Genomic DNA, 25,663 nt, shown 5'->3' with positions numbered 1-25,663 from the left:
AGGAGAGGAGCGGTGGTCAGTGGTCGAGCAGTAGAGGAGAGATGGGATGGTCGGTTGTGGGGTGGTAGAGAGGAGGGGTGGTCGGTTGTGGGGCAGTAGAGGAGAGATGGGATGGTCGGTTGTGGGGTGGTAGAGAGGAGGGGTGGTCGGTTGTGGGGCAGTAGAGAGATGGGATGGTCGGTTGTGGGGTGGTAGAGAGGAGGGGTGGTCGGTTGTGGGGCAGTAGAGAGATGGGATGGTCGGTTGTGGGGTGGTAGAGAGATGGGATGGTCGGTTGTGGGGTGGTAGAGAGGAGGGGTGGTCGGTTGTGGGGCAGTAGAGAGATGGGATGGTCGGTTGTGGGGTGGTAGAGAGGAGGGGTGGTCGGTTGTGGGGCAGTAGAGAGATGGGATGGTCGGTTGTGGGGTGGTAGAGAGGAGGGGTGGTCGGTTGTGGGGCAGTAGAGAGATGGGATGGTCGGTTGTGGGGTGGTAGAGAGGAGGTGTGGTCGGTTGTGGGGCGGGAGAGGAGGGTGGTCAGTGGTGGGGCGGTAGAAGAGAGGAGGGTACAAAAAAAAATTCCAAAACGTTTCCTGTCTGAGCTAGGTCAAGAACTTGGTGACTTCTGACTGAACCATATCAAGCACCTTGAAGGGATGGATAACGCAACATACACACTCACCGAAGGGTTGGAGGGGACTTAGAGAGGATGCACATCCTCTGGTTGAGGGGACCTAGGATCCTGGAGATCAGGGGTCAGTCAAGACCACCTTGTTACATTCTGCAGTTGGTGTAAAATTTGAAGAAACAGTAGAATCTGAGAATCAGATTTTAACAATATGAATGGTAATACCCTTGGGTGTACAAAACATTAAGAACACCTGCTCTTTCCATGACAGACTGACCAGGTGAAAGTCATGATCCCTTAATGTCACTTGTTAAATTCACTTTAATCCAGTGTAGATGAAGGGGAGGAAACCGCTTAAATAAAAAAATGTAAGCCTTGAGACATGGATTGTGTATGTGTGCCATTCAGAGGGTAAATGGGCAAGACAAAAGATTTAAGTGCCTTTGAACGGGGTATGGTAGTAGGTGCCAGGCGCCAGGTTTGGGTCAAGAACTGCAACGCTGCTGGGTTTTCATGCTCAACAGTTTCTCGCGTGTATCAAGAATGGTCCACCACCCAAAGGACATCCAGCCAACTTGACACAACTGTGGGAAGCATTGGAGTCAACATGGGCCAGCATCCCTGTGGAACGCTTTTGACACTTTGAATTGAGGCTGTTCTGAGGGAAAAAGGTTGGGTGCGACTCAATATTAAGGTGTTCTTCTGTAGATAATATTGAGAAATGATTGAAACACAGAATGTCATACACAGAACATCACTCATTATGTTTGATAAATGATGAAGAGGAAACTGTCGAGGACTTCAATAATACTGGGAGCCCCGTCTGTCCTGGAAAACATGTTTGTGTGAAGGTGCTGCCCTCTACTGTTATCTGATAGGAAATGACCATAACTGGGGGGTAAGAAGCTTCCTTATTGTACCAATCTTGAAAGCAGCAATACAGGTTTGTATCCAACAAGAGATGGCAAAGGGAACACAAAACATAAAAAAAGCATTTCTCACAAAAGAGTTGACTTATTGTCAGGCGGATTATCCTTTATATAAATATCTAAGAGGTATGCATGGAAGAAAAAAAAACACTTCTTTAAACAATGGTGTTTTAATTAAAAAAAGAAATATCCAATGTAAGCAAAATTACAGTAAATGGCTTATATAAAAAAAAATAGTGCAATGTTTTACAGACCACCAATGGTTTTTATGTGTCTGCAATCTTTGTCACGTAAATAACTGCTTCTGTGCTCACACTCTAGTAAATGGTTTCAGATGTTTGGACCTGTACCATTGTTCATTAAAGTGATAAAAGGAAATGACAAGGTTAAGGAAACATCAGTAGGGGTCACAGACATGTTTAGACTACACAGCTACACGCACATGGAAATGTCCTAAAATTCTGGTCAAAGGACAAACAACGTCTTATCCTAAAGGACAAACATCGTTGTCTTGATAAGCGCTTGATCCAGGAGCCAACAAGACAGTGGTGTGAAAATGGCTGAAAATGTACACATGTAAGAAGTAAACCCATAATTAGAGTCTGAGAACGTTGGATTAACAGAGGAGGACACTTGTAAAAACAAATGGTGGGTGGGGGTTGGTTTCCAGGTGCGACGCTGCACCTTACAGTGCGGTTTCCCTGGACTCAACCACTTGGGGCTGGAAAGACAAGATCTCTGTGAACGTGTGACCTGTGAACAAACAAATGGAGGAAGAGAAGACATAAATAACAGTGTTTACATATAGGATTTTCATTGAAATTCATTGTAGAGAATGAAATCCTGCAAATATGCATATTGCAGTAGCTCACTGTAAAATCCATCAGCAACACAAACATTCTAAAAAATAATTCCCTATTCCAGGAAGGCCTTCAGAGCGTGACGACTTTCACACCAAACAAGACCTCTGGATATCCTTTAAAAACGCCTTCAATAATGGTTTAATGTAATAATGTTAACCAATGAAAACAAACTAGTCCCTATTGACAGTCTTCCCCTCTGTCCTGGGTTGTATTCATTACGGCACACAGTAGCAAAACGTTTTGCAAATGGAAAACAAAAACAATCGTTGCTATTGGACAAGTTCAGGTAATCTCTCCCTGTTTCAGTCCGTTTTCTTCTGTTTGGTGCCTAATGAATACAGCCCTCCCCTTCTCCTTACGTTTCCACTGTTCCAGGGGCAAGTCAGAGTTGTCTACCGAGTGGTCGTAAGGCTGGGCTTCAGTCTCCTCCTCTGGCTCTCTAAACTCTGAGAAGTATGGCAGGGCGAGGGCCTCCGCTGCCGTCACCCTACTCTCTGGGTCGAGCAGCAGCATGCACTCTATAACTGTCACCGCTGGAGATGAAAGGAAGGGAGATATTGAATAAAATCAAGTGAAGTTTCATTTAAAAGTACATCACAGTCTCAATACACTTAACAGAGGGAATACATACATCTAAACAGAACAGAGGGAATACATACATCTAAACAGAGAGATAAAGACAGCACACAGTAGTCATGACGATGGGATTCTGCAGATTCACTATACATTATATGCGATGGTGATAGTTTTACCCTGTGGGTTGACTTTGGAAAAGAGTTCCTGAAGGTCTTTCTTTTGCACTTTGGGAAGGCTTTTGACATAGTTTTTAGCCTGAGAAATAGAATGTCAACATATTTAAATCAAGGCCAATGTGTATGTCGGCATATAGTATGTATTTGGCCTGTAAGTACAGTATGTGTATGACTCACATCCTGAGACTGCAGTTTGGTGATGAAGTCCTGAGTGGGCGTCCCGGTGATTTTCATGATCTCAGTCAGCTGATCCAGGTCTGTGCTCCACAGGTCAAGGTCAAACTACATAGTGAACACATTATCATCGAAAAACACATTGCATCTACAGTAAAGGTGAAACAGAACCACCTGGCCATGTAAGGGTAGAATCTAGTTATAGTCAGGCAAACTGAAGAGTAAAAATGGAAACACGCATGATTCCACAATAAACAGCATTAACCACAGTAATAGAATTGTGTAAGTGTATTGTGGAACAGTGGATGGGAAGGCTCAGGGGCAGGTCAGATCACGTCAAATCAGGATACGGTCATTGCCTTTGAACAGTGGTTTCCCCGACAGCATCTCTGCCATGATGCAGCCCACTGACCAGATGTCCACTAAGAAGAGAAGAAAAGGAGAGAATACTGTTAACTGATTACATTAGATGAGTTTATTAGTCACATGAACAGGGTCGCAGATGTAATTGCAGGTTACAGTGAAATTCTTCAACTCTGAGCTCCAACAGTGCAGGTCAAAAAGAGAAGTGAATGAAACATATATTTACAACAATAAATGTCCATCGGGGGAGGGGCAGGGTAAATGTTCATTTGGGGGGGGTGGGTAATGCTCTCAATGGTGATCCTGTAGAACACATCCTTGTAGAGGATTCTTCAGCCTCCAGAGGATGAAGAGTCGATGTCGTGCCTTCTGCACCAAGGTGTCCGTGTGGTTTGACCGATTCAAACTGCTGAGGAACTTGCCATTTTTGACCGTCTCCGCGGCGGCCCAGTTGATGAGGATGGGGGCGTACCAAACGTGGTTCCTCCTGAAGTCCACAATCAGCTCCTTTGTTTTGCTGACATTGAGGGAGAGGTTGTTTACCTGGCACCACGCTGTCAGTGTGTCTGTAGGCCGTCTCACTGTTGTTGGAAATCAGGCTTACTACTGTCGTGCCGCCACCGAGTTGGAACTGTGTGAGGCCATGCAGTCGTGGGTATACGGGAGTACAGGAGGGGACTGAGGACACATTCGTGTTGAGGATTAGTGCGGAGGAGGTAATGTTGCTTATCTTCATCACCTGTGGATGGCCCGTCAGGAAGTCCAAGACCCAATTGCATAGAGAGGAGTTCAGTCCCAGTGCCGTGAGCTTTGTGGTGAGCTTAGAGTGCACTATGGCCAAGCTGCAGACAATAAACAGCATCCTCACATATGCATTCCTTTTGTCCAGGTGGGTGAGGGCAGTGTAATGGTGATTGCGTTGTCCGTAGGTCATATCTGTACTGTTTAACCATACAATTGTCCCTGGTCACCTTGCCGTGTTTGTAAGCAGCATCTCTCTCCTTAAGTTTCCTGACAAGACAGTCATGAATAAACAGTTTTTGATAGAAAGGACCTCATAACATGACTGGTGTTCAGAGTTGATAAAACCATGTTTGAGTGCATTTATCACTAGGCAAAAAAATACAGAACAGAGCAACCACTTAATGGACATTGTACCATCGTCCATAGGCTTCAATGTACACTACATACAGTATGCAATGCATTCGGTAGACACGGTCTACGTAGACCACTCAGATTACTTTACATCCTTGTAGAGGATCCCATCTAGGATCAGTTGTATGTATCCCAGTATTAGCCTTAACCATCAGTGGCTTACCAACACAAATCCTGGACCAGTTAAGATTAGTTGTGCGTAGTGTACTGACCAGTCTGGGTGTAGTGCATCCAGCTGAGGATGACCTCTGGGGCTCTGTACCAGCGAGTCACTACGTAGCCTGTCATCTCACTGTCCGCCTGCCGCGCCAGGCCAAAGTCCAGGATCTGACAGACACAACATGCTTTTATTATTACTGGACAATATATTTGAGTCATTCAGCAGACGTGCTCTTCATTCAATTAAGGTAAAACTGTATCACCATCATATGCAATCTACAAAATCAGTCCTACTAATAATACATTGAACATCAATGGGACAGTTTATGACTACGACATACTATGCAAGTTATTATTATGGAAGTTATCACTGCTGCAAAACTGTGCTCAAACATCAAACCATGACAACAGAGCGAAATGTTGTCTGTTGGCCTGTGCAGAGGCCGTTAAGCCACAGACTGAGTTATTGACAGTGGAGCTGGACACAATGGTGGAATGTTTATTTAGGTTATCAGAGCACTGTGTGTGTGACAGTGTACCTTAAGCTCACATTCCTGGTTAACAGCCAGATTCCCAGGTTTGAGGTCCTGCAGATACAAACATTAAGTGGGTCATTTTGAGGGGCCTCACACACGCACGCACACTTGCATGACACAGGCCTCGTACATACACACACACACACACGTGTGAAAATGGCGCAGGAAGAAATGGCAGCAGTTTTACGGGTGCCCAACCAATTGCGCTATTATGTGGGGTTTTTTCGTGTTATTTGTAACTTATTTTGTACATAATGTTTCTGCCACCGTATCTTACAGCAAAGAAGAGCTTCTGGATATCAGGACAGCGATCACTCACCTCGGATTAGACTAAGATTTTTTCTTCAACAAGCAGGAAGCACAGAACATTCTCCGAACACCCCACAGGGCCAACATCCCAGTTATTTGCAAGAGGAGGAGACGCAGGGATAGAGGACACAGAGCAGGATGCCTCGTGAGGACCCGCAAGAGGCGAGTTGGAAAGCTGCCGTTACCGTCAATATTACTTGCCAACGTGCAATCACTGGACAATAAATTAGACGAGGTACGATCACGAATATCCTACCAACGGGACATCAAAAACTGTAATATCTTATGTTTCACGGAATTGTGTCTGAATGATGACATGGATATTCAGCTAGAGGGATATACACTGCACCAGCAGGATAGAACAGCACAGTCCGGTAAGACGAGGGGGGACGGTCTGTGCATATTTGTAAACAACAGCTGGTGCACGAATTCTATGGAAGTCTCTAGATTTTGCTCGCCTGAAGTAGAGTATATTGTGATAAATTGTAGGCCACACTACTTGCCTAGAGAGATTTCAGCTATACTTTGTGGCTGTTTATTTACCACCACAGACAAATGCTGGCACTAAGACTCAGTCAGCTGTATAAGGAAATAAGCAAACAGGAAACCACTCACCCAGAGGCGGTGCTCCTAGTGGCCGGAGACTTGAATGCAGGGGAACTTAAATCAGTTCTACCAAATTTCTATCAACATGTTAAATGTGCAACCAGAGGGGAAACAAAAATTCTAGATCACCTGTACTCCATACAGCAATACGCACAAAGCTCCCCATCGCCCTCTGTTACGTTCCCCAGTTTCTGTGTTGTGGTTTGTGTATTTTCATGTGTGTATTTCAGGAAATGGATTCCTGAAATTCTCTACAAGCAGCTGATTGGTCAGCCCCATTGATGATTGGAGAGCTGACCCCGCCCCCTCGTCAGGACACAGCTGTCTCCAATTACCAACTCCTTCTGAAGATTTATAAGCCAATGTTATGTTACTCAGAAAACGAGATGATTGCTGAGAGAGGAGGCTAATGGCTGAGGGTTATAGCATGTTGGTTGTTACTAAGAGATTTGGTATGTACTATGTTAGTAGTTGCTGAGGGAGCTGATTGGTTATGTCTGTTGTGTGTCAATAGGATGCTGTGTTTTGATTATTGAAATTGTTTGTGTTATTCTGTTTCATTTGTTCCCAGGGGGGAAGGGGAAGGCACCTAGGGAGTGCTTAGGCAAGAGGCACGCGGGCATACATAACCCGTAGTAGTTTACTGTCTATGCACACTAGGTAAGACCTGGGCGGACCACCCCCTGTATTTTGGTTAGTGCACCAGGTGTTGCTAATTAGGTAATTAGTGGGTAGGGAGGTAAGGTAGGAGAGGGGGCTTGATATTTACTTTCTTTGCTTTGGTTCCGTCCAGCCCCTTTTCCCCAAAATTACCGTGCGATGGAGTAAATTTCCTGTAAACAGTAATTCTCTGCCTTTTGTCATCCTTACTCACACCTACAGTCCATACCTCTTTCACACCACGGAGAGTTGAGTTGTAGCAGGGTATTGCGTTCCCTCTTACTAGAGGCATGCGTAACACCCTCCATTTGGTAAATCCGTCCACAACTCGATCCTCCTGATTCCTGCTTACAAGCAAAAATTAAAGCAGGAAGCACCAGTGACTCGGTCTATAAAAAAGTGGTCAGGTGAAGCAGATGCTAAACTACAGGACTGTTTTGCTATCACAGACTGGAACGTGTTCCGGGATTCTTCCGATGGCATTGAGGAGTACACATCAGTCAGTAGCTTCATCAATAAGTGCATTGAGGATATCGTCCCCACAGTGACTGTACGTACATAACCCAACCAGAAGCCATGGATTACAGGCAACATTCACACTGAGCTAAAGGGTAGAGCTGCCGCTTTCAAGGTGCGGGACTCTAACCCGGAAGCTTACAAGAAATCCTACTATGCCCTGTGACAAACCAAACAGGCAAAGCGTCAATACAGGGCTAAGATTGAATCATGCTCCGATGCTCGTTTTATGTGGCAGGGCTTGCTAACGATTACAGACTACAAAGGGAAGCACAGCCGCGAGCTGCCCAGTGTCACGAGCCTACCAGATGAGCTAAATCACTTCTATGCTCGCTTCAAGGCAAGCAACACCGAGGTATGCATGAGAGCATCAGCTGTTCCGGACGACTGTGTGATCACGCTCTCCATAGCTGACGTGAGTAACACCTTTAAAACAGGTCAACATACACAAGGCTGTGGGGTCAGACGGATTACCAGGACGTGTGCTCCGGGCATGTGCTGATCAACTGGCAGGTGTCTTCACTGACATTTTCAACATGTCCCTGGTTGAGTCTGTACTACCAACATTTCAAGTAGACCACCATAGTCCCAGTGCCAAAGAACACAAAGGCAACCTGCCTAAATGACTACAGACCCGTAGCACTCACGTCCGTAGCCATGAAGTACTTTGAAAGGCTGGTAATGGCTCACACCAACATTATCCCAGAAACCCTAGACCCACTCCAATTTGCATACCACCAAACAGATCCACAGATGATGTAATCTCTAATGCACTCCACACTGCCCTTTCCCACCTGGACAAAAGGAACACTTATGTGAGAATGCTATTCATTGACTACAGCTCAGCGTTCAACACCATAGTACCCTCAAAGCTCATCACTAAGCTAAGGATCCTGGGACGGGCCAACCCAGGTGGTAAGGGTAATTAGCAACACATCTGCCACGCTGAGCCTCAACACTGGAACCCCCCAGGGGTGCTTGCTCAGTCCCCTCCTGTACTCCCACGACTGCATGGCCAGGCACGACTCCAACACCATCATTAAGTTTGCAGACGACAACAGTGGTAGGCCTGATCACCGACAACGACGAGACAGCCTATAGGGAGGAGGTCAGAGACCTGGCCGGGTGGTGCCAGAATAACAACCTATCCCTCAACGTAACCAAGACTAAGGAGATGATTGTGGACTACAGGAAAAGGAGGACCGAGCACGCCCCCATTCTCATCGACGGGGCTGTAGCGGAGCAGGTTGAGAGCTTCAAGTTCCTTGGTGTCCACATCACCGACAAACTGTCATGGTCCAAACACACCAAGATGGTCGTGAAGAGGGCACGACTAAGCCTATTCCCCCTCAGGAAACTAAAAATATTTGGCATGGGTCCTGAGATCCTCAAAAGATTCTACAGCTGCAACGTCGAGAGCATCCTGACTGGTTGCATCACTGCCTGGTACGGCCTCCGACCGCAAGGCACTACACAGAGGGTAGTGCGTACGGCACAGTACATCACTGGGGCTAAGCTGCCTGCCATCCAGGACCTCTACACCAGGCAGTGTCAGAGGAAGGCCCTAAAAATTGTCAAAGACCCCTGCCATAGACTCTTCTCTCTACTACCGCATGGAAAGCGGTACCGGAGTGCCAAGTCAAGGAGAGAAAGGCTTCTCAACAGTTTTTATCCCCAAGCCATAAGACTCCTGAACAGGTAATCAAATGGCTACCCGGACTATTTGCTTTGTGTGCCTCCCCCCCCCAACCCCTCTTTTACGCTGCTGCAACTCTCTGTTTATCATATGCATAGTCACTTTCACCATATCTACATACTACCTCAATCAGCCCGACTAACCGGTGTCTGTATGTAGCCTCGCTACTTTTATAGCCTCGCTACTGTTATTTTCCACTGCTGTTTTTATTTACCCATTGTTCACCTAATACTTTTTTTCCCACTATTGGTTAGAGCCTGTAAGTAAGCATTTCACTATAAGGTCTACTACACCTGTTGTATTCGGCACACGTGACAAATAAACTTTGATTTGATACACACAGGAAAAAGGAGATTCACTCACCCTATGAATGATGCCAGCAGAATGGATATACTGTAATAAAAGATAACAACAATTTCCATCAATAACATAGAGCAGTAGGGTCGGGTCAAATCAAATTGTATTTATGAACTGTATGTGTAGAAGTATTTATCTATGAGATTGTTTGTGGCTATGTAAGACACCTTGAGTCCCTTCAGCATCTGATACACCAGGAACTGTACTTTGTCCTCTGAGAGATTCTGTAACTTCATCAACTTCCCCAGATCTGTTCCCATGAAGGGCATCACCAAATAGCTGAGAGACAGCGAGAGAGGGCGAGGGACAGATTGCAAGAGACTAAAATGTCTTATCTTCACAATGACCAACCAACATGAAGAGGAAAGATGGAACAAAGACTTTGCTAAATATCCAGTAGGTGGAATGTGGATATTGTGTCTCCTGTTTAAGTTTACTTGAGGTTCGTGAGCTATTGTGCCCAAATATGAAAACAAGTGTACTCACAAGTCATGGAATCTGTCCAAGGAGAGGTCTGCAGTGAATACATCGACAAGGCCAATAACCTGGTCCCAGGGAGAGAACAGAAACAACTCATGAGGTATTTAATAAGGGTTGTATTTGATATTATATTAAGTCACTTAACAGATGTTCTTAAGCCTAATTGCTCCTGTAAGTCACTCTGGATAAGTGCCTTGCTCAAGGGCACATCGACAGATTTTTCACCTAGCCTGCTCAGGGATTCCAACCAGCGACCTTTCGGTAACTGGCTCAACGGGAAGAGATTGATATTAATATACAGTTATGTTCTTGTTGAAATATTTATAATTTTCCATGTTATTTTGCTGTTCTGTGGGTGAGCAAGTAAAAAATATATATATTATTAAAACACTAGGCTACCTGCTGTCCTACTTGATTGCAATTACTTAGTGTCACTCAGGGCGGGAAACATCTTGAGGACTACAAACCTCAAGGACTAAAGTAATGCATTGAAACAGGATAAGAGTTGATTTTGGACTATAGGCTTGCAGGTCTTACATTTTCATGTTTCATGTGTTTGAGCAGCCTCAGCTCCCGATAGGCCCTCTTAGCAAAGAGCTCAGACTGGAAGGGCCTGTGGAGCTTCTTAATGGCCACCTTGGTCCCTGTCCTGAAGTTCACCGCAGAGCTGGAGACAGACATGGAGATGAGGTTGAGGTGTTGGAGGGCGAGAGAAAGAAGTAAAAGGTCCTCAAAAAGTGATTTAAAACCTTAATTTAAGCTTTGAGTCCTATACAATTGCAGAATCAGGTTAATTCCATTTTTAAACATCCCTTCCCACCATCTGTAAACCATTTCCCAGCCAAACATAGAAAGTGATGCTTCTTTGTAGTACAACTCACAACAAATACAAATGAACCACATTGGAAGGCTGAGTTGATCTTGTGTTACATTTTGGCATTCACCCAGTCCACAACTCTGGACACGCCCACAGAGCCTATACAACACACAGCCCTTTCTTTAAGTGTTTCTATAATCCCCTATGGGAATTCCCGAGTGGCAGTGGTCTAAGGCACTGCATCTCAGTACTAGAGGCGTCACTACAGACACCCTGGTTCGAATCTAGGCTGTATCACACATTATGAGTCCCATAGTGCAGCACACAACTGGCCCAGCGTCTTCCAGGTTTGGCCGTCATTGGAAATAGGAATTTGTTCTTAACTGACTTGCCTAGTTAAATATATATATATATATATATATATATATATATAATATTTTTTTAAATGAATGGTGCCAAAAACGATTGGAACCATTTCCCTGTTTGACAACTACATTTTATATGCATTATGGCTCATACTGTTGTACTCAATGTAAGGACATATGCTGCCAGTCACACAAAGGTAATGTGACTAGAGTGCAATGGCAATGCGCAAATTATTTAAAGATCTGTCTCTGAGCGTTTAACTTTAGTGATGTAGGAATAATACACACTTAGTTTAATATGAGTTTCATACATATTGTCATTCTATTCTAGGCTCTAGTTTAGCCTACATTATCAGAATGAGTACCCTATTCAAGATGGGCACTTCCAAAGACCAGTGAGATTAGAACGCAAAAAGGCTGAGAAATGTCAAAATGGTTTGAGGTGATAAAGAGAAATCTGCCCTCAAATAAGGAAGTGCCCCTCGCTTTGGCCTGAAACTCAAGAGGTGCTGTTTTCTCTCGAACTGAGAACAAACAAAACCTAGTCACATGCGAAATTTAACATCACCGCTTTATATCTATGTATGTACAACATTTAGAATAGCCTTAACTATGTCAAAGTGCACCAAAACATACATAATTGTTACATCTCTTCCGACCCCAGTTGCCACGACACTTACCAGACTGTACCGTAAGCCCCCGTCCCCACCTGTTTCAGTTCCCGGTACTGCTCCGGTACCTCCCAGGTGGTTTTGTTCACGTCCTGGCGACAGTAGCCAGGTCTGGTCCTGCTCGACATCTTATTTTACCACTTTTTAACAAATTCACTGTGTCCCAAGATGTGATTTCCCAGTTTCGTTTACACACCCATTGTCCTACCTATGCGTTCTTGAAATTCTCGTCACCGTATACGCAGCGCGTCTAACGCGCAACTAGGCGCCGCCTGCAGGGGTCAACCACAGCACAGCCACTCCCGCGTCTTATGAAGCGTAGTGACAGCACTTCCACTGCTGTGTGCACAATATAACTGCTGATTAATGTTGTATGAGTTCTGTTTGGACAAATAAACTGTGACAAGTTTGTCATTTTGGCATGTCTGCAGAGTAGAATATAGTTTCAAGAAAGCACCCTATTATTCGATAACTATATAACCTGGAAGATCAGAATATCAATGGTATACAAGTCAAACCCAGGATAGAATACAAGTATGACTGTGTGTAAGTTAAATCTTTACAGGCCTGTTTGATGTTGCTGCTCCTTAAATGTCTTTCTGCATTGGCCATGTTGAGGTGTAGCCTACAGTGTAGTGTATTCAGTGCTTGCTGGGACATGTGCATTGAGGAGTCCACACGGGTACAGACATTCCTCCCACAGTGCCAAGGTTGGTTGGAGAGACTCGCAAAGTTGTGTGTAGGCCTGAGGAACAGACATAAGATACACAATACCAGGATACACTGCACAAACTTGTCCAACATGTTTGGGAGAAAGAAACAGCATATCTTGAAACAGTTAAATAAAATTGCTTCAAGTCTGTTTTCTGAACATTTCTGCAAAGAAACAAAGAAAATATATTTTATGGTAGGTGTGGCAGGCTCTAGTATTTACTGTTTAACATGAGCAACATCAATACTTCACATGAAATGTTACATAATCTAGACATGAAGAGACAAGCGGGAATATAAATCAATGTAGACTATACTGTTGTGCATATGTAGACCTATGCATGGGTGTGCATAAAGTGACAACAGCCAAAATATATTTTTGTTGAAGTTTACTGACTACAATTCACATATAGAGGAAGCTCTCAGAAGATAATATATTGAATATCATATCTAATTTAATAACAAAGAAATAAAAACGATCATGTAAGAATCTCATTGGCTTTTGTGAGGGATTATAACTTTAGGATAGTCCGTTCTATTATAATCAATGTTTTTTCCTTTCTTTTGAGAGAAAAGCTCCAACTGATCAATATTAACAGACTTGAGCCCTGCCCAAGAGAAGACAAGCCGTTTGAGTAGTGCACACAGTTTTCCTTTTTACCTCTGAGTAAAACCTTCCAACTTCCAAAAATATCATTTTAATGGAATGGCTTTTTCAATATTATGAACAGCTAAACTTTGAGCCATAACATATCAAAAGTTAAAGAAATTCAAGTGACCAAGGAACAAGCCACAAAAGCAAATTCCCCATTTGTATATCAAATCATAAAATATATGTATATTTCCCATGGTTTTCTTGGTTGACAATAGCAGTTTTGAAGCTTCCTGGAAAATGTAGGCAATACATAGAATGTTATCATGACCTACAACAACTTTGTGGTGTTCTATTTGTGCAATGAAGCACTAAGTGGTCAGTGTTATGGCTGCTATGGCATATATACACTACTGGTAAAATGTCTTAGAACACCTCATTCAAGGGTTTTTCTTTATTTTGACTATTTTCTACATTGTAGAATAATAGTGAAGACATCAAAACTATGAAATAACACATATGGAATCATGTAGTAACCAAAAAAGTGTTATACAAATCAAAATATACTTTATATTTGAGATTCTTCAAATAGCCACCCTTTGCCTTGATGACAGCTTTGCACACTCTTGGCATTCTCTCAACCAGCTTCATGAGTTAAATAGTGGAATTTCTTTCCTTCTTAATGCGTTTGAGCCAATCAGTTGTTGTGACAAGGGGGGTATACAGAACATAGCCTTATTTTGGCAAGAACAGCTCAAATAAGCAAAGAGAAACAACAGTCCATCATTACTTTAAGAAATGAAGGTCAGTCAATACGGAAAATGTCAAGAACATTGAAAGTTTCTTCAAGTGCAGTCGCAAAAACCATCAAGCTCTATGATGAAACTGGCTCTCATGAGGACCACCACAGGAATTGAAGACCCAGAGTTACCTCTGCTGCAGAGGATAAATTCATTAGAGTTACCAGCTTCAGAAATTGCAGCCCAAATAAATGCTTCACAGAGTTCAAGTAAAAGACACATCTCAACATCAACTGTTCAGAGACTGTGTGAATCAGGCCTTCATGGTCGAAATGCTGCAAAGAAACCACTACTAAAAGGACACCAATAAGAAGAGACTTGCTTGGGCCAAGAAACACAAGAAATGGACATTAGACTGGTGCAAATTTGTCCTTTGGTCTGGAGTTCAAATTGGAGATTTTTGGTTCCAACCGCTGTGTTTTTGTGAGATGCGGTGTGAATGAACGGATGATCTCCACATATGCATTTCCCACCGTAAAGCATGGAGGTGTTATGGTGTGGAGGTACTTTGCTGGTGACACTGTCTGTGATTTATTTAGAATTCAAGGCACACTTAACCAGCATGCCTACCACAGCATTCTGCAGCGATACACCATCCCATCTCGTTCCGGCTTAGTGGGACTATCATTTGTTTTTCAACAGGACCCAACACACCTCCAGGCTGTGTACGGACTATCTTACCAAGAAGGAGAGTGATGGAGTGCTGCGTCAGATGACCTGGCCTCCACAATCCCCCGACCTCAACCAAATTGATATGTTTGGAATGAGTCAGACTGCAGAGTGAAGGAAAAGCAGCCAACAAGTGCTCAGCATATGTGGGAAATCCTTCAAGACTGTTGGAAAAGCATTCCAGGTGAAGCTGGTTGAGAGAATGCCAAGAGTGTGCAAAGCTATCATCAAAGCAAAGGGTGGCTATTTGATGAATCTCAAATATAAAGTATATTTTGATTTGTTCAACAATTATTTGGTTACTACACGATTCCATATGTGTTATTTCAGTTTTGATGTCTATACTATTATTCTACAATGTAGAAAAGTCCAAATAAATAAAAACCCTTGAATGAGGTGTTCTAAGACATTTTACCAGTAGTGTATATATGTCATAGCAGCCATAACACTGACCACTTAGTGCTTCATTGCACAAATAGAACACCACAACGTTGTTGTAGGTCATGATAACATTCTATGTATTGCCTACATTTTCCAGGAAGCTTCAAAACTGCTATTGTCAACCAAGAAAACCATGGGAAATATACATATATTTTATGATTTAATATGCAAATGAGAATGAGGTGTTCTAAAACTTTGGACCGGTAGTGTAAATTTTGACAATTATGTTATACTTGTGTGCTAAGTCATTCGCGGCTCAGTCAGTCACATACACATATATGAACCATTCTGTACGATTCAGAGGATATGTAAATCTCCATATACAATCATTCCCTTTCACACGCATACAGACACATGATATTTGGTATATTGAGGTGATACTCCTAGTCTCTCAGACTCAGACGGGTCACTGTAGGACTGGACGTCTGGGCCGTCATTCATAACCAGACAGCCAATAGGCTACGCAGATCTACAGAGCGGGATATATATATCTGTATTAAGAGTATAGCTCTACTAAAGGCGTGATATTTCCATAAATGTAATTGTCACTTGGATCAAAGGTGTGATTTCAAATTTCTGGGGTTGTACTCTGAAATTTGCTAAAACTCTTAACACATCCTCTCCTCTATAGACTGACTGATTGACATAGTAGCATCTTAACTCATAAATGTACTTTCCTTGACATTACCCACCCAAGTAAAGCGAGAGAGTGGAGAGGTAAAGGTAAACAGAGGTGAAGAAAATACTGAGTGACTCGCTTGTAACTTTAGGTGGGTTGACTGTCAGGAAAGGTACTACGAAGATCAGGTGACACAGATTTCATTGGCCCAAACCGGGGGCTTGCTGTCATAGGGAACACGCATTCGGGATGATGCTGCTTCTGCCCCCTGCTGTGCCTCCTCCTCCTCCTCTCCATCCTCATTCCTCTGCCCCTCCGCCCCCCCCAGGCCCAGCCAGCTCGGCTGATCCAGACCCAGCTGGGTAGAGAAAGGCTTTTCCAGAACCTTCAACACCCGCTGGACCTATGACACAGAGAGATGTGAGAAAGATCAAACCATGAGAGGGAAATCCAGAGAAGCAAGTAAAGGCAGAGACAGCATGTTTTTTCCTTCCTTTTGAGAATCCTACTGTTCTGGTGACATCATTGCTTGATCGGAGACTGACCTCACTGAAGTCTCCGTTCTCTGCTGCCTCTATTGCATTCTGGGCAATGTAGTTCCTGAGGACGTATTGTGGGTTGGTGCCATCCATCACCTTCACTCTCTCCTCCTGCAGTGCCTGGACGTCACTCTGGCCCTCAACCTCCCGAGCCAGACGCTCCCTGCACCAGTCACAACACAGAATTAGATTCATTAGGGCACACCTGAGAAAAATGCTTTGCAACAGAGAACAAAAACAAGCATGCAGTTAGTCCCTCCCGATGTCAGGTTTCTTCCATTTGGTGCCTAATGAAACCCCCCACTGTGTTCAGAGAGGATGGGCTGGCATAGTCAAATAACTGCGACTAACACCACCTCTACTGCAAACATTAGACCAACCTGCTTTTTTCTAAGCTTTTATTCCCTTCCCTTCTCATCCTCTCCATCTCCCAATGCTACATTTCTAAAGCAATATATCTGGTGGTAGAGTTACCTTCATATAGTGTCAAACACTGAGTTGGAGAAAAAGGCAAGTTCAATTCAGGGCCTGTATTCACTGCGTGGAATAGGAGTGCTGATCTAGGATCAGTTTTGCCTTTTGGATCATAATGATTAAGACAGGAAGACCTGGGGCTGTATCCACAAAGCATCTCAGAGTAGAGAATTAGTTGTAACTATTGAGAAGAGACATTTTACCCCTAATCTTATGGGTAAAAATAAAAGATATGCATGAAGCCTCTTTAGTCATAAGAGTCCCACCTAGTCACAGATATTAAGGAGACCTCATGAAGCGTCCTAACCTGTTAAGGAGTTAACAGCAGGTGTTTTGATAATAGAAAAAAAGGCAGCGAGTCAGTGGTTCCTGCACCATAGACAGGCAATTGCTTCGGAGTTGTTAAAATAATGTTTTGATAATTCGATATGCTCAGCCTATAAACAAACAATCTAGGCCTACATGCAACAGTATCTTTTGAGAATGATTTGACATGAGGCCTAATTCACATCATATGCCTAAATACTTAGAACCACTAGACTAATACATTATTTAAATCAACCTATATTATGTTATTTAAAGTTATCCCTTTGGAGAGCAATATCACATTGCTAAAAATATATTCCTAAATGCCTATAACTTGGGCAATTGAAAGCATCTAGGTCCTATTTTAACTGATTGTGTTCGGTGAAAATTCTAAACCTTTCAAACATTTTCTGCAACATTATTGTCAAGTAACTTGATGCCTACTGTGCCAAAGCGATTTAAAGTTGTTGAACAGGAGTGACGAGTGTGTTGATATAGCAGTAATATTATCAAAATTCCGCTTTTAAAAACCATCATACTGTATGATTCAGTGCAATCACATCGGCAACAATTAAGAGTAGGCAAAGTGATCGTGTCAGGCAAAAATTATATCAAACATTTTACCATGGCAACATTTGATGTACAGTCACATTCACAGTGGTTGTCTGAAGCGTGCTATAGCGTTCACAGCTGGCATGCCTCATCGCGATTGGTTATTTCCAATCATTTGTAACAATGTCAATGAGTGTCATCACTACCTTTCCTTTGCGGTACCTCAAACTGTTGCGATTACTAGCGGATAAACTTTTGTGAGTTTATTTTTACTCCTGGCTCAGAGTTTGTCTGAGCAGTGTCTTAGCAAGATCCTAAAACCTACCCTGAGCTGGGAGTTTGTGTTGTCTTAAAACAGGTTAACAGGATTCCTAGGACTTTTTCTGAGATGCTTTAAAAATACAAGCACTTGCCTGTATGAGGTGATCCAGGTGGCCCAGTCCTCCCTGTGCTTGGCCTTGACCTCTACCTCATCAGCCTCAAGCAGCTCCTTCAGCCTGCCCAGCTTCTCCAGCTGCATGGCCACCGTCCTCCGGTCTGATATCATCTGGAACAGGGACGGGTTGCTCTGGGCCAACTGCAGCAGCATGGCCAACTCACTGAAGGGTGAAGGGAGAGTGGTATCTTAATGCAAAATGTTAAAAATGTGATCTCAAAAAAATTATAATAATAGAAGGGAGAGGCAGAGGAAAGAGATGAAGGACTATAATAGACAAACTTGGGTCAGAGGATCATGTCCGTCCAATGAACTATGTCCACTACTGTATTATTGACCAAATTCCAAAGCTCTACTACAGCTTCAATGACCCAAGACCAAGAAGCTCCAATAAACCATTACCTGTGTTCTCATTGCTCATGTCAATATATTCTCTCACCGTGGGTCCATGCTGGGCTTGTTGGCAGCCTTGAGCTCCTCCAGAGAGGCACACTGCTCCAGGAGGAGGTCTTTGGCCATTTTGATGACTCCTTCCTCTGCTTCCCCATCTCCCTCAGTGGGGCAGGGGATCTGGCTCAGACAGCGGAATGTGTTGGTGAAGTCTGCTCCTGGTGTCCAGGAAGAGAAGGATCAGAGATTAAATCAGTCATGCTTAGTCAGTGTCATAGCTGTCTTCTACTGGCAACATGTGTTCTGTGTGAATGATGTGACCGTGAGTGATCTTTCTATGCATCAGTGCCGAGTGTTCTGCGGCACACCCCTCAGTTGTTTGTCCCTCCTCATTCCCCATAGCTTTATGTACACTCACCAGCCAGTTTATTAGGTACACCACCCCGTTCACGAAAATGGATCGCTCCTACAGACATGTGGCCGTGGCTTGTTATAGAAAACAGGCAGACAGGCATTCGGTTACAGTTCGATTGAGCTTTAGAATGGGCAAAACGAGTGACCTAAGCAACTTTGAGCGTGGTACGATCGTCGGTGCCAAGCGCGCCAGACCCAGTATTTCAGAAACGGCCACCGTCCTGGGCTTTTCACGCACAAGTGTCTAGGGTTTAACAAGAATGGTGTTACAAACAAAAAAACTGTTCAGGAGGCAAAGGAGGGTCTGACCTGGTACTACACTGAACAATAATAAAACAGAAATTGTTACATGTTGTAAGATTTTACTGAGTTACTGTACATCAGTTAATTGAAATACATTCATTGGGCCCTCATCTGTGGATTTCACATGACTGAGAATAAAGATATTAATCTGTTGGGCACAGATACCTTTAAAAAAAAGTAGGGGTGTGGATCAGAAAACCAGTCAGTATCTGGTGTGATCACCATTAGCCTCATGCAGCGTGACATCTCCTTCGCATAGAGTTGATCGTGGCCTGTGGAATATAATGTTCCACTCCTCTTCAATGGCTGTGGGAAGTTGCTGGATATTGGCGGGAACCGGAACACACTGCCGTACACGTAGATCCAGAGCATCCCAAACATGCTTAACGGGTGACATGTCTTGTGAGTATCCAGGCCATGGAAGAACTGGGACATTTTCAGCTTCCAGGAATTGTGTACAGATCTTTGCGACATGGGGACGTGCATTATCATGCTGAAACATGAGGTGATGGCTGCGGATGAATGGCACAACAACGGGCCTCAGGATCTTGTCACAGTATTTATGTGCAGTCAAATTGCCATCGATAAAATGCAATTGTGTTCGTTGTCAGTAGCTTATGCCTGCCCATACCATAACCCCACCACCATGGGACACTGTTCACAAAATTGACATCAGCAAACTGCTTGCCCACATGACGCTGTCTGCCATCTGCCCAGTACAGTTGAAACCGGGATTAATCCGTGAAGAGCACACTTCTCCAGCGTGCCAGTGGCCATCGAAGGTGAGCATTTACCCTAGTGAGGACGACGAGCACGCAGATGAGCTTCCCTGAGATGGTTTCTGACAATTCGTACAGAAATTCTTTGGTTGTGCAAACCCACAATTTCATCACCTGTCCAGTGACTGGTCTCAGACGATTACGCAGGTTAAGAAGCCGGATGTGGAGGTCCTGGTCTGGCATGGTTAAACGTGGTCTGCGGATATGAGGCCGGTTGGACGTACTGACAAATTCTCTTTAACTTTTTAGTGACAGGGGGCAGTGTTCGGAAATTCGGATGAATGACGTGCCCAAATTAAACAGCTAACTACTCGGGCTCAGAACGTAGGATATGCATATTATTAGTAGATTTGGATAGAAAACAATCTGAAGTTTCTAAAACTGTTTGAATGATGTCTGTGAGTATAACAGAACTCATATGGCAGAGAAAAAAATCCAACCAGGAAGTGGTTTATAGTTTTTCAAGATTGGGCCTATTCAGTATACAGTGACTTTGGGTTCATTTTGCACTTCCTAAGCCTTCCACTAGATGTCAACAGTCTTTAGAAAGTTGTTTGAGGCTTCTATGGTGAACAGAGAGCGAACAAAGAAAGTTAGAAGTTGTAGACTCAGGAGTGGACATGAGTTCATTGGCGCGCATTCACGTGAGAGTTAGCTGTGTTCCATTACGTTTTTCAAGACATTGGAATCGTCCGGTTGGAATATTATTTAAGTTTTATGTTGAAAAGGCCCTAAAGATTGATGCTCTACATCGTTTGACATGTTTCTACGAACGTAAATATAACTTTTTTGACGTGAAATTTTCAGCGCGCTTCCTACATATGGAGTAGCTTACTGAACGCGCGAACAAAAAGGACATAAATGGACTTTATCGAACAAAACAACATTTATTGTGGACCTGGGATTCTAGGAGTGCATTCTGATGAAGATCATCAAAGGTAAGTGAATATTTATAATGATATTTATGATTTTAGATGACTCCAAAATGGCGGGTATCTGTATTGCCTGCTGTTGCTTTCTGAACGCTGTACTCAGATTATTGCAAAGTGTGCTTTCCCCGTGAAGCTTTTTTGAAATCTGTCACAGCGGTTGCATTAAGGGGATGTTTATCTATAATTCTTTGAATAACAGTTTAATATTTTATCAACGTTTATGATGAGTATTTCTGTAAATTGATGTGCTCATTCACCGGAAGTTTTCGGAGGAAAAGCATTTCTGAACATCACGGGCCAATGTAAAATGGGGTTTTTGGATATAAATATGAACTTTATCGAGCAAAACATACATGTATTGTATAACATGAAGTCCTATGAGTGCCATCTGATGAAGATCATCAAAGGTTAGTGCTTAATTTTAGCTGTATTTCTGGTTTTTGTGACGCCTGTCCTTGCTTGGAAAATGGCTGTGTGGCTTTTATTTTTTAGGGATGTAAACAAATTTGTGCACAAAGTTGGAGAGAAATAAGCTTTTTGTGCATATGGAACACTTCTAGGACCTTTTATTTCAGCTCAAGAAACAGGCGATGTATTTTTGTTCAGTGTAGATGGCTGTACCTAATAAACTGTCCAGTGAGTATGTCTCTCTCTCTCTGTCTCTCTCTCTCTCCCTCTCCCTACCTGTGTTATGCATGGTCTGCAGCAGCTCAGTGATGAGCATCTCGTCCTCCGGTTCTTCCCTCCTCAGCAGGCCCAGCTTCTTCCTCATGTTGCCCAGGTAGAAGGTGTTGTAGAGGGACAGGTACTCGTCCAGAACAGCCTCTGCCCGGCCTGGGGGGAGCTCTGGGTCCAGGGCTTCGGCCAGGCGAGCCAGGTTCCAGCGGCAGATAGCCGGTTGGGCCTGATAGGAGTAGCGGCCTGAGTTGTCTGAGGCATTGCAGATGAAGTCAGGATCAAACCTGCAGACAAGATAGAGGGGGAATTAGGCAGTGTTAAGACAGACCCTTGTTTGGATTCAGTAACAAGTACATTAAAAGTGAAGTTGAAGTTTGAAGATGGCCATAATAAAAATAAAATAAAGCAGGTCAGCCATCCATGCTAGTCAATGCTACTGCTGTGGAAGAGATGGACTGCTGCTGAGTACTGTATGATGTACCTGTCCATGAAGCCATAGGGGCCATAGTCTATTGTGAGTCCCAGAATGCTCATGTTGTCTGTGTTGAGGACTCCATGGCAGAAACCCACACACTGCCACTGGGCCACCAGCCGAGCTGTACGTAGCATCACCTACCAGTCAGGGACATACACACAAACACGCACCAGTGTCAGAACAGAAGGAAAAGATTACTTGGGTCTAGTAGTTTAAACTTTAAATGTACCTCTTTATTAGGTGCTGGGTTAGGCAATACATATTTAGGGATTATATACTGTGCTGTGGTGGTCAAATAATATTTTTCATGATAAAATTCATTAATAGCACAGTGTGTGCTAAGACAGCGTCCCACTCTATCGACAGCAGATTAACAGGATAAGAGGATAACAGTGTTCTTGGATCCATGACAAAAAGGTCAAGGATAGAGAGCGCTCAAATGTAGGCCTACAGTCTGCTTTGAGTCAAATTAGTTTTACTTTCATGAAGGACATAAAAGGATATCCTTCAAGTTCATAAAGCCTAAGAGCATTACTGTACACTTTAACATAATGAATCCTTCACTGAATCTAGTGGTGTTTATACTATACCTCTTTGAAAAATGCCACATTCCTCTCCACTCTGTCAGTGTGGTTCTGCTGGATCTCTGGGTAGAAGGTCTCTATGACATAATCCATCATCTGACCTCTGATCGCATCATGGCCGTAGCTGGGGCCCTGGCGGCCTGTGTTCTCATCAGTCGCCTTGAAGATCTCAAAGGACCCAAACCTGCATGCACGCAAACACAATGATCAGAGTGACACGTTTTAGTATTGTTCCTTAAAGTAATTTGCCATAACTGTGAGACTGAGAACATGTGATAGGCTACGCACCTGATGAAGGTGGGTGCGATGCGGAGGACCACAGAGCACCTCTCTTTGCGGGGGTTCCCGCTGTAATACACATCCCGTACCACCTTGCTGTCAGAGGTCACCAGCGACCCCGCCCTCGTGGTGGGCACGCCCAGAGCAAACACCGCTTCGCTGCACAGAAACTCCCTGATGCTGGAGCGCAGCACCTTACGCCCATCCGCTTGCCTGAGAATGGAAGAGAAAGTATGATAGTAATGTATTCAACAACATTAGCACATTTTCATAGGCTAAATTACAATGATAGTCAACTGTATTTAAACTGATGAATTTGACTGAGGAAACAGATTCACTAGCTAAAGAATTTTTAGAACTGTCTAGTCATGCTTATGCAATACTGTCCAACCTGGAGTAGGGCGTCAGTCCAGCTCCTTTGACCTGAATCTCCCACCGGCCACTGGGGTTCTCTCGCAGCAGCTCGGGGCACTGGTCTGCTGGAGCTTTTAGTTCACCCAGATAGCAGGCCGCCCCGTCCCCCAGCTGTCCGGCGAATGACCCGAACTGGTGACCGCAGTAGCAGTGCGCTGCAGGCTCGGACCCTGGCATTACTTTGGAGCCGCTCAGGTACTCTGGACCCAGTGGGTCGTTCAGAACCTCCATGGCGTTCAGCCCAAGCAAAGCTAAAGCATCATTCGAGACGGCCACAAATCTGGGCTTGACCACTGGCTGTGGTATTACTCGAGAGAAACAGGCTCCTGTCACCCTTCGCGGCCCAGGTTCTTCTGATGTATCCAGTGGAAGTTTCTTGAGTGCGACATTGTCAAATTCGAGGCGCTCGAGCGGAGAACGACTGACCGCCAGACCCATGTCGTCCATAACAACAGCGGAGAAGTATCTAACCACGACGACAATACCAGAGCGAAGAAAATTTGACCGTTCCAGACGAAGTTTTAAAGAAGTCATCCAACTAAAGCCGGTAGGTCTGTTTAAACTCAGCAGAGACCTCATTCACACCTCCAAGATACGACGCAATCACAGGTCTGCACTACGGATGTTTGTCAGAAATGGTTTGCTACTCTATTATTGGTCCTACCGGAAACGATACGAGACGGAACTAAGACTTGTGCATTGGCCATGGCAGCCTGATGGCAGCCAAGGAATCTTTGAATGTCTAAATTAATGAGATATGTTAGATAAAATGACAGAATAAGTACAAATAGAATAAAAACATTTTTTTTAAAGTAAAACATATATTTTATTTTAAACTTTTTATAGTTCAATACATAATTCAGGCTTCAATATTTGGCTTGTTTACAGTGATAGTACTACAGTGAGGGTGGGCATACAGACCATCTGAGACAAAATGTTATTCACACACACACAGAATCCACAACCTGTTGTCTGAGGGTCTTACCCGATATGTATACAGCACACACATACATGCAGTATGTACGAACAGAGACATTCAGACAGAGACAGGAAAACAATGGAGGACAGATAGAGATGAACAAACCACATCTCTCAATCCAGTCCAACAGAATCCCCAAAATTAACCCATTAATTCCTAGGGATTAGGGTTATAGAATCATGTACGTTTTAGATTAGAGAAATGTAATCTGGATGTCAGATGTTCCTGTACAGAGAGAGTTCATTGATGGCTTATTGTACAAATTGCATATTTTCTCATCATGTCCAGTGTGACCCATCACTCCGGAAGCCGCAGTTATGTTTAAGATGTTGAAGGTGCCTCATTGCAAGTACAATCAAATATACAAAATGTTCCCATTTAAAATGGATTGCTTGCTTCGGCATCTCCATCATGAAAAAAATATCAAACATTAGCCCTTTTAAATGAAGTATGTAATACGTGTTGGTGTTATGGTATTTTACCCTTCCAAGTCCAACCAATACATCACACACAACTGACCTGCTGACATGCAGCGTTCTTTGAAAAAATTTAATTTTGAGAGTTCACTTAAAATACCAGTACAAATTTGAGCTGGGCATTGCCTTCGACAGTACAGGTATTTATAACACACGTCTAAGCATTAGGTTGTTCTGTCTGTATCCACCAGTATGGCTGGTTGTGTGTAACGCCAACCAGAACAGATCAGTTTATGCCAGGAACAGTAAATTGTGTGCTCAGAAGAGAGATGTAGTCACTATAAAAACTGGAATAGCCTATTCCCTGGGTTTACTGTCCTCAAACTTACTATGAGCCCTTTACACAGTAAAGGAGGCACTTGACTGTCTGTGTAGGCATAGCGCCACTAAAACTAGTTACTCAAATCTCGTCTCTTGGCTGGGGAGAGAACTTTACCACAACAGTGGGAAACTAAAGTGTAGTCAGTTACATACTTTTGTATATATAGTATAGTGTATGTGGACACAACTTCAAATTAGTTGATTCGGCTATTTCAGCCACACCCGTTGCTGACAGGTGTATAAAATTGAGCACACCGCCATGCAATCTCCATAGGAAAACATTGGCAGTATAATTGCCTTATTGAGGAGCTCAATGACTTTTAGCATGGCACCGTCATAGGATGTCACCTTTCCAACATGTCAGTTTGTAAAATTTCTGCCCTGCTAGAGCTGCCTCGTTCAACTGTAAGTGCTGTTATTGTGAAGTGGAGCAACAATGGCACAGCCACTAAGTGGTAGGCATACACAAAGCGAGGTCGATACAGA

General features: G+C 43.6%; 2 protein-coding genes and 1 long non-coding RNA gene across 4 annotated transcripts in view; 1 reads left to right on the top strand and 2 right to left on the bottom strand.

Annotated features, from left to right (window-relative positions):
* Nucleotides 1-1,689: 1,689 nt before the first annotated feature.
* LOC115197396 (mitogen-activated protein kinase 12-like) lies at nucleotides 1,690-13,614 on the bottom strand. 2 transcript variants are annotated; one of them, XM_029758846.1, is made up of 12 exons: nucleotides 12,024-13,614; nucleotides 10,699-10,828; nucleotides 10,168-10,226; nucleotides 9,849-9,960; nucleotides 9,688-9,717; nucleotides 5,541-5,588; nucleotides 5,055-5,169; nucleotides 3,675-3,746; nucleotides 3,328-3,407; nucleotides 3,151-3,229; nucleotides 2,758-2,931; nucleotides 1,690-2,288 (listed from the first exon to the last, which is right to left on the bottom strand). In XM_029758846.1, the coding sequence occupies exons 1-12, from the start codon at nucleotides 12,140-12,142 to the stop codon at nucleotides 2,221-2,223; spliced, it is 1,086 nt and encodes a 361-aa protein (XP_029614706.1). In that variant the 5' UTR covers nucleotides 12,143-13,614; the 3' UTR covers nucleotides 1,690-2,220. The 2 variants fall into 2 exon arrangements, with proteins under 2 accessions (XP_029614706.1, XP_029614705.1); XM_029758845.1 differs by lacking the exon at nucleotides 9,849-9,960 and adding an exon at nucleotides 7,342-7,456.
* Nucleotides 13,615-15,372: 1,758 nt separating this feature from the next.
* LOC115197393 (protein adenylyltransferase SelO-1, mitochondrial-like) lies at nucleotides 15,373-24,035 on the bottom strand. Its single transcript, XM_029758843.1, has 9 exons — nucleotides 23,379-24,035; nucleotides 22,997-23,200; nucleotides 22,715-22,892; nucleotides 22,131-22,261; nucleotides 21,656-21,933; nucleotides 18,593-18,761; nucleotides 18,131-18,316; nucleotides 16,392-16,548; nucleotides 15,373-16,249 (listed from the first exon to the last, which is right to left on the bottom strand). Exons 1-9 carry the CDS (start codon nucleotides 23,978-23,980, stop codon nucleotides 16,022-16,024), a joined length of 2,133 nt encoding a protein of 710 aa, XP_029614703.1. The 5' UTR covers nucleotides 23,981-24,035; the 3' UTR covers nucleotides 15,373-16,021.
* Nucleotides 23,863-25,663, top strand: part of LOC115197395 (uncharacterized) — a 16,303-nt gene continuing 14,502 nt past the window's right edge. The window contains exon 1 of the long non-coding RNA XR_003879013.1: nucleotides 23,863-23,948. This is a non-coding gene — a long non-coding RNA (uncharacterized LOC115197395). The remainder of the gene's footprint in view (nucleotides 23,949-25,663) is intronic.

This window comes from Salmo trutta, chromosome 7 (assembly GCF_901001165.1).
Source record: "Salmo trutta chromosome 7, fSalTru1.1, whole genome shotgun sequence".
Lineage (NCBI taxonomy): Eukaryota > Metazoa > Chordata > Actinopteri > Salmoniformes > Salmonidae > Salmo > Salmo trutta.
This window is presented reverse-complemented; position numbering and strand designations above follow the sequence as displayed.

Excerpts from the sequence above, each read along its gene's own strand:
- LOC115197396 (XM_029758845.1), bottom strand. The coding sequence starts at position 12,142 with ATGTCGAGCAGGACCAGACCTGGCTACTGTCGCCAGGACGTGAACAAA. Across the intron at positions 9,718-10,167 it reads TTGGACAGATTCCATGACTT|TATATCCATTCTGCTGGCAT; the intron begins GTGAGTACACTT and ends CTTTTATTACAG. Across the intron at positions 3,230-3,327 it reads CCAAACTGCAGTCTCAGGAT|GCTAAAAACTATGTCAAAAG; the intron begins GTGAGTCATACA and ends TCTATTTCTCAG.